This window comes from Oryx dammah, unplaced genomic scaffold (genome assembly GCF_014754425.2).
Source record: "Oryx dammah isolate SB20612 unplaced genomic scaffold, SCBI_Odam_1.1 HiC_scaffold_972, whole genome shotgun sequence".
Classification (NCBI taxonomy): Eukaryota; Metazoa; Chordata; class Mammalia; order Artiodactyla; family Bovidae; genus Oryx; species Oryx dammah.
The window spans coordinates 1-8,579 of record NW_024071115.1 but is presented as its reverse complement, the minus strand read 5'-3'; the positions used below and the strand labels follow the sequence as shown (position 1 = coordinate 8,579).

Sequence of the window (8,579 nt, the reverse complement as noted above, 5' to 3'; positions counted from 1 at the left end):
TCGCCTCCCGGCCCCCGTACCCGGTGCAGCAGCTTCTCGGGTCCGGGTGGCTGCTGATCGGCCCAGGGCTCCCCGCGTGGGTGCAGACGGCGGCGGGCCGGGGCGCTCGGGACGTCCCCCGGGAGCTGGCGGCGCCGAGGAGGGGCGGAGAGGACCGGGGGACGGAGGAAAGGGTCCAGGGCAGGGCGGTGGGGGCGGGGCGCCCGGGCAGCCGGGAAACGGCTCCGGCCGGAAACGCGGGCCGGGACGGTGGTTCCCACGTGCTCACGGTCTGGCTTCACCACCCGCGCCCGCCCCAGTCCCGCGCCCCGCAAATAAGAGCCCTGAAGTGAAGTGCGGAATGTTTATTGAGAGAGGGTGAGGGTGGCAGGTGCGAGGGGAGACGCAGGAGCGAACCGGGCCGCGGCCGCAGCCTTTGACCCTCCCGCGCAGACGGCTGGCGCGCACCACGCGGGAGCGGCACCCGGGGCGCCGGGCGCGGGGAGGGGAGCCGGGGCCGCCCGCCCGCCGGCTCAGTGCAGCCGCACGTGCTGCGCCAGCTCCGCGGCGTCCTGGAAGCGGCGCGGGCAGAGCGGGCAGGCGTGCGGCGGCCCGGCACGGGCGCGGTGCGTGGCGCGGTGCCTCGACAGGTGGCTGGAGCGCTTGAAGGCCTTGCCGCAGGCGCCGCACGTGAAGGGCTTGAGGTCCGAGTGCGACACACGGTGGCTCTGCAGCCGCAGGGGGCTGGCAAAGACTCGGGCGCACTCGGGGCAGCTGTAGCCCTTGCGCGGCCCGGGCTCTCCAGGCGGCGCCTCGCGCGGGGTCGGGCCGCGCGGCTCCTCCTCCAGCGGCGCCGTGTACGTGTAGGGGACCCCGTTGGCGTCGATGAGCAGGTGGCGGCCCAGCCGCGGGGGCCGGGGCCCCGCCGCCGAGGACGCAGTGGAGGCAGGGCCCTCCGCCGGGGGGAAAGGAGGCGCCTTGGGGGGCGGCGGGTCCATGACCTCGGGAGAGGAGGCCCGAGGGTGGGGGGGCCGCGGCGGCAACAGCAGCATCCGGGGCGGCAGCTGGGAGCGGCGGAGGGGAGACAGGTCAACACGGCCGCTGCCCGGGAACAGTGTCCCCGCCGTCCCAGCGCTCGCGGCCCTCTGTCCCACTGACTTCCTCCCTGATGGGAAAGGGGGCCGCTTCCAGGCCGGCCGCACCAGGCAGCCTCGACGGCTTCTCCGCCTAAGCTCAGCAGCTCAGAGACCCCACCTGCCTTTCCTCGCGAGTCGTCCTCTCCTCCCCCAGGGGGCCCGAGGGCATCACCCGGCCTCTTCCCTTCTCCTCCTCGCCTTCCTCCTGCTTCCCGCCTCCCTCACTCCTCGACAGCCAATCAAATCCCAAGCCTATTTTGTCCTTTATATCTTCATGGCTTCTTCCAAGTCTCGCCAGGATTCTTGCCTCCAGAATTTCTCTAACGGGTCGCTTCCTCGGCCGCAATTTAGGATGCATCCTCTCCCCACACCCCCACCCCACCCCCAGGACCACCGCAGAGGCCTCTCTGGCCTCCAGACCTCCATGCCCACTAGTTCCCTGGAAGGCCTCCCAAACCTGGATACGTTGTGGCTGCTCTTAATTTCCTCCCAAGGTATGTCCCCAGAGTCCACTAATCCAGTTCCCCACTTTTCCACTCGGAGCTCCTCTGACTTGTTCCTACACTTGGCCCCTTAAGGATTCAACATACTCTTCCATCACCTAGGGGCTTCCCTGGTGGCTCAGACAGTAAAGAATCCGCCTGCAACGTGAGGGACCTCGGTTCGATCCCTGGGGTGGGAAGCTACCGTGGAGGAGGGAACGGCTACCCACTCCAGTATTCTGGCCTGGAGAATGCTATAGACAGCGGAGCCTGGCAGGCTACAGTCCCTGAGGTCGCACAGAGTCGGAGACGACTCAGCGACTCTCACTCCATCATCTAACCTCCGAATTTCAGGTACGCATCGCTAGGACACCTCAACTGCCAGCTTTCTATGCAAGCGTCGGCTTGTGAACTTTCACACCTGCTACATCCCCACCTCCCCCGCTCCCGGGGGTCCTTCTCTAGCCCGGCCCCTAAGCATAGGCCGCTGACAGCGTTCCGACCCTCTCCATAGCTGCCGGGGCCCCGGAGCCCCCCTCCCAAGCACCTCCCTCCCGCGGGATGCAGCACCTTTACTTCCCCACCCCTCCCCGCGCTGTGCCCGGCTCAGCTTCCCGCGCTCCCCCAGGACCCGCGCTGCCCCTGCCCCTCCGTGGCCGGCCCCACCCCCACCCAGATTACCGCTGGCCCGGCGCGGCTCCTCCCTCCATCCCTACCCCTGTACCCGGTGCAGCGGCCTCTCGGGTCCGGAGGAGCGGGCCGAGGTCCCGTGCGGCCCGGGCTTCCCCTCGCGAGGGCCGGCGGCGGCGGCGGGGCCGAAGCTTCGGGGAGCTCCGGGCCGGCGGCGCCGGGAACGCAGGCGCGGGGGGCGCGGGGGCGCGAGGGGCGGCGGCGTCCCTGGGAAACGGCGCCGGCCGGAAGCGCGCGCCGCAGCGAAGGTTCCGCCGCTCTTGAGCTTCTGGGGGTCGGGAGCGGGGAGGGGGCCAGGGCGCGGGAATCGCAGCGACCGCCCGCGGCGGGAGCTGCTCAGGGCCTGGGACCGAGGTCGCAGGGTAAACGAACGCGGGCGGGGCTGCGTCTGCCCGAAGTCGTGCCCAAGCGGGGTCGCCCAGGCCGTCGCCCTCGCCCCGGCGACGCCGAGGGCGGGAGGACCGACGTTTCTGCCCGCGAGGTTGATGCGGGCTGCGTCTGCCCGAAGTCGTGCCCAAGCGGGGTCGCCCAGGCCGTCGCCCTCGCCCCGGCGACGCCGAGGGCGGGAGGACCGACGTTTCTGCCCGCGAGGTTGATGCAGGTCCCAGGTCCAGAGGCCAGCCTGGGCGCCAACGTCTCCCCGCCGGGATCCTCCCGCCCGCAAAGTGGGGAGACCGAGGCCCAGAGAAGCACAAAGCCTGCCAGATGGGCAGATGGGGAGGGTGGGATTCTCATATGTGGGGAGCCGAGGACCAGAGCCCCCAGATGGGGAGATGGGGAGGGGTGGGTTTCTCATGGAGGAGGGGGCGGGGGAAGGGGACAGAGGACCGGAGAGAACCAAAGTCCCCAGATGGGGTGATTAGGTTTGGGGGGTGCCGAGGACCAGAGGGTGGTAGGGCAACCAGGCCGGCCGGGGACCTAGAGCGGGGGTCGGCACCGGGCCGCCAGGTGGCCGCACCGCTGCAAGGCGGGCGCAGGCGGAGCACGCGAGGAGTTGGAACCCGTAGGGCAGCGCCAGGAGCCGCGCGCCCGCAGCTCGTCCTCCTCCTGAGCGGTGATCCGGGAGCGAACGCCACGCGCCGCCGGCACCAGAGCGGCCTGGGGCCGGCGCGGCAGCTGGGGACACAGAGCGGAGAGAACCGGCGTTAAGGTCGTGACCCGACCAAGGACCCGGGTTGGGCCAGAGCTCCCTCTAAGAGAACAGCCAACAAGAACTTTCTGCGATGATGGAAAAATCCTCTGACCTGCGCTCTGGGCAGGGGAACTGCCGCATACCTGAAAGGTGGCTCGAGGTTCAGGACCTGACTTTTAAACGTTTCTCTTTCTCTTCTTTAAATAAATAGACAGGTGGCTAGTGGCTACCCACCTTGCGGTACAGCTCCTGAACCACACACAGCCAGTTGCAAACTGGAGACCCGAGGGCCACAGAGGATTCAGTTATATTGGCCTGGATCGCAAGATATGTTTTATTGGGCAATAATCTAAATGCCTGCCGACCTGGGGAGTTCCTCTTTCAGTATCCTATCATTTTGCGTTTTCATACTGTTCATGGGGTTCTCAAGACAAGAATACTGAAGTGGTTTGCCATTCCCTTCTGAAGAGATGGGAATACCAGACCACCTGACCTGCCTCTTGAGAAACCTATATGCAGGTCAGCAAGCAACAGTTAGAACTGGACATGGAACAACAGACTGGTTCCAAGTAGGAAAAGGAGTAGTCAAGGCTGTATATTGTCACCCTGCTTATTTAACTTATATGCAGAGTACATCATGAGGAACGCTGGACTGGAAGAAGCACAAGCTGGAATCAAGATTGCCGGGAGAAATATCAATAACCTCAGATATGCAGATGACACCACCCTTATGGCAGAAAGTGAAGAGGAACTAAAAAGCCTCTTGATGAAGGTGAAAGAGGAGAGTGAAAAAGTTGGCTTAAAGCTCAACATTCAGAAAACGAAGATCATGGCATCTGGTCCCATCACTTCATGGCAAATAGATGGGGAACCAGTGGAAACAGTGTCAGACTTTTATTTTCTTGGGCTCCAAAATCACGATTGCAGCCATGAAACTAAAAGACACTTACTCCTTGGAAGGAAAGTTATGACCAACCGAGATAGCATATTCAAAAGCAGAGACATTACTTTGCCGACTACGGTCTGTCTAGTCAAGGCTATGGTTTCTCCAGTAGTCATGTATGGATGTGAGAGTTGGACTGTGAAAAAAGCTGAGTGCGGAGGAACTGATGCGTTTGAACTGTGGTGTTGGACATGACTCTTGAGAGTCCCTTGGACTGCAAGGAGATCCAACCAGTCCATTCTGAAGATCAACCCTGGGATTTCTTTGGAAGGAATGATGCTAAAGCTGAAACTCCAGTACTTTGGTCACCTCATGTGAAGGGTTGACTCATTGGAAAAGACTCTGATGCTGGGAGGGATTGGGGGCAGGAGGAGAAGGGGACGACCGAGGATGAGATGGCTGGATGGCATCACTGACTCGATGGAACAGAGTCTGAGTGAACTCCGGGAGCTGTTGATGGACAGGGAGGCCTGGTGTGCTGTGATTCATGGGGTTGCAAAATCGGACATGACTGAGCGACTGAACTGAACTGGAGATTGTCATACTGAGTGGTCAGAAAAGCAGAAACATTGTATGACATCCCTTATATGCAGAATCTTAAATGATACAGATGAACTTATGTACAAGACAGAAGCAGACTCACAAGGACTTCCCTGGTGGTCCAGTGACCAAGACTCCACACTCCCAATGCAGAGGACATGCCACAATTAAAACTTGATGCAACCAAAAAATAAATAAATAAATAAATAAACAGACTCACCAACTTAAAAGAAGGCTCTTATGGTTCCAGCGGTGGAAGAGGATAGGAAGGGAAGGATAGTGACTTTAGGATGGACATGTTCACACTGCTATATTTCAAATGGATAACCAACAAAGGCCTACTGTATAGCATCACTATATCTTATGTGATTTGCAGAATAACTTTGGTGTTTTGTCTTTTTTTTGCAATAAAAGTTTTATTAGAAAAACAAAGATCCTCCACAACTGTACAGCCCTGAAGGGCAACCACTGGCCACACGTGGCTCTCGAGCACTTGGCACACGTCCAGGCTGAGCTGAGGCGGGCTGGGATGCAGACACCCCTCATATTCTGAAGACTGAGAACAAAGAGTGTACAGTACATCGTGAATGATGCCTGTGGATTCCACTGAGAAAGGATCAGTTCAGTTCAGTTCAGTCACTCAGTGGTGTCAGACTCTGTGACCCCATGAATCGCAGCACACCAGGCCTCCCTGTCCATCACCATCTCTCGGAGTTCACTCAGACTCACATCCATCGAGTTAGTGATGCCATCCAGCCATCTCATCCTCTGTCGTCCCCTTCTCATCCTGCCCCCAATCCCTCCCAGCATCAGAGTCTTTTCCAATGAGTCAACTCTTCACATGAAGTGTCCAAAGTACTGGAGCTTCAGCTTTAGCATCATTCCTTCCAAAGAAATCCCAGGGCTGATCTCCTTCAGAACGGACTGGCTGGCTCTCCTTGCAGTCCAAGGGACTCTCAAGAGTCTTCTCCAACACCACAGTTCAAAAGCATCAATTCTTCGGCGCTCAGCCTTCTTCACAGTCCAACTCTCACATCCATACATGACCACAGGAAAAACCATAGCCTTCACTAAACGGATCTTAGTTGGCAAAGTAATGTCTCTGCTTTTGAATATACTATCTAGGTTGGTCATAACTTTTCTTCCAAGGAGTGTCTTTTAATTTCATGGCTGCAGTCACCATCTGCAGTGACTTTGGAGCCCAAAAAAATAAAGTCTGACACTGTTTCTACTGTTTCCCCATCTATTTGCCGTGAAGTGATAGGACCAGATGCCATGATCTTCGTTTTCTGAATGTTGAGCTTTAAGCCAACTTTTTCACTCTCCTCTTTCACTTTCATCAAGAGGCTTTTTAGCTCCTCTTCACTTTCTGCCATAAGGGTGGTGTCATCTGCATATCTGAGGTTATTGATATTTCTCCCGGCAATCTTGATTCCAGCTTGTGTTTCTTCCAGCCCAGCGTTTCTCATGATGTACTCTGCATATAAGTTAAATAAGCACTGAGAAAGGATACGCTGGGTAAACTGACTGGGTTAAGTATGAGTCCTTAAAATTATTTCAGCTGTTCCTTTTCACTTTTTAAAGTGTGGCTCCCTACTGTACATTGTTGGTCCTACAAGTTCTTCCTCCTCTAATTTCATGGCAGGTGGTAGGGAAACTGGATGGAAACTGGTAGATTGAGAGAAAGTGCCCGGCTTAAAGGGCCAACACCCCTCTGTCTACCCAGGCATCTCAGCTTTGGCGCTGCTGACCTCTGGGGACTGGACCATTCTTTGCTGCAAAGTTGTCCTGCACACTGTGGGAGGTTGACCAGCATCTGTGGCTTCCACCCTTCAGAGGCCGGAAGCACCATCACCCCCACCCCCACCCAAACCTCTCACCGGGCTGTGACAACAGGTCTTGCCAAACGTACCTCCCCTCCTGGGAGGGGAGGAAACAACACAGATCCTGGGCTACACAGACACCCCCGTGAATCTCTCCCCTGGATCCCTTTCTTAAGTTTCAGATCCAGAAAACTAGCTTTGTAGGTGAGAACCACACCCATCTCTGGAAATAGTAACAATGACCAACATTTATTGGGCCTTTCCTATGGTGCCCTTGGACTGCAAGGAGATCCAACCGGTCCATCCTAAAGGAAATCAACCCTGAATATTCATTGGAAGGACTGATGCTGAAGCTGAAGCTCCAAAACTTTGGCCACCTAATGAGAAGAACTGACTCCCTGAAAAACACACTGATGCCGGGAAAGACTGAGGGCACGAGAAGGGGATGACAGAGGACAAGATGGTTGGACGGCATCACCGACTCAATGGACATGAGTCTGAGCAAATTCCGGGAGATGGTGATGGACAGGGAGGCCTGGCCTGCTGCAGTCCATGGGGTCGCAAAGGGTTGGACACGACTGAGCAGCTGAACTGCATGGTGCCAGCGGTTGTGGTCGTTAGATGCACCGAGTCATCAGAGCGGACCCAGACGGGAAGTGTCTTGAGGACCCCAACCTTTAGACGAGCAAACAGAAGCTCAGAGAGGTCATGTGATGGGCCGGAAGCCATGCATCCTCAGGTGGGGGAGCCAGGATGGCACTGCCTCTACCTGACCCGAGTCAGGGGTCATGGCCACTGTCTGGGGGCACCTCGGGCTTGTCCTCAGTCCACTGCTGCCATGGTAACAGCCTCCCCTCCCACCCCTCTGCCTCCTCTGGCCCCCTCTCCCTATGGCAACACTGCAGCAATTTTGTAAATCCACCAAAACATGTCACTCCCTGACCCCAAACCCTTCTTGCTGCACTTTAGACTAAACCGCAGTAGCGCCCCGGCCCTGTGTGGACTGGCCCCCAGCACCAAGGTGCCCCCTTGCCAACCTCTCCCACCTCCTGGGCCTTGTGTTGCTGTTCCTCCCTCTGGAATGTGCCTCCCAAGCCCTTACAAGGATGCAGCCTTTCTGGCCAGGTGGGAACTCAAGTAACCCTTTATCACTGGAATGCTGCAGGTGATATCAGAGGTTAGGGAGGGGATGGGAGACCCCCACCTGCCCCTTGGGCCATCTCCTCTGCATCTCGATTTACGGTCCAAGAGGGTCTTGCTCCTTAACGGATTTGCTACTTTCCTGCCTGCCTTTCATGCTCTGTCCTGGGCAAGTCTATGCTCAGACTCTAGCAAACGTCTGGGAAGCTGGGAATGGCTGAATTCAATACTGGTTAAATGACAGAATGAATGGAATTCAGTCACCCTGCCCGAAGGTAAAGCTCATCTCCCCCACCCAAACAAAATGCCCTGCTTCTCTCCTGGGACAGGGTCACGGTGATGCCCTCAGTTCAGTTGCTCGGTTGTGTCCGACTCTTTGCAACCCCATGAATCGCAGCACGCCAGGCCTCCCTGTCCATCACCAACTCCCGGAGGTCACTCAGACTCACGTCCATCGAGTCCGTGATGCCATCCAGCCATCTCATCCTCGGTCGTCCCCTCTCCTCCTGCCCCCAATTCCTCCCAGCATCAGTCTTTTCCAATGAGTCAACTCTTCTCATGAGGTATTCAAAGTACTGGAGTTTCAGCTTTAGCATCATTCCTTCCAAAGAAATCCCAGGGCTGATCTTCAGAATGGACTGGTTGGATCTCCTTGCAGTCCAAGGGACTCTCAAGAGTCTTCTCCAACACCACAGTTCAAAAGCATCAATTCTT

The 8,579-nt window shown here is 57.7% G+C and overlaps 1 protein-coding gene across 2 annotated transcripts; it reads right to left on the bottom strand.

Moving 5' to 3' along the window:
* Nucleotides 1-329: 329 nt before the first annotated feature.
* Nucleotides 330-2,619, bottom strand: ZNF580 (zinc finger protein 580). Of its 2 annotated transcripts, none has more exons than XM_040235547.1 (2): nt 2,322-2,619; nt 330-1,043 (listed from the first exon to the last, which is right to left on the bottom strand). In XM_040235547.1, exon 2 carries the CDS (start codon nt 1,029-1,031, stop codon nt 513-515), a length of 519 nt encoding a protein of 172 aa, XP_040091481.1. In that variant the 5' UTR covers nt 1,032-1,043; nt 2,322-2,619; the 3' UTR covers nt 330-512. The 2 variants fall into 2 exon arrangements, with proteins under 2 accessions (XP_040091481.1, XP_040091480.1); XM_040235546.1 differs by lacking the exon at nt 2,322-2,619 and adding an exon at nt 1,314-1,784.
* Between the last annotated feature and the right edge of the window lie 5,960 nt (nt 2,620-8,579).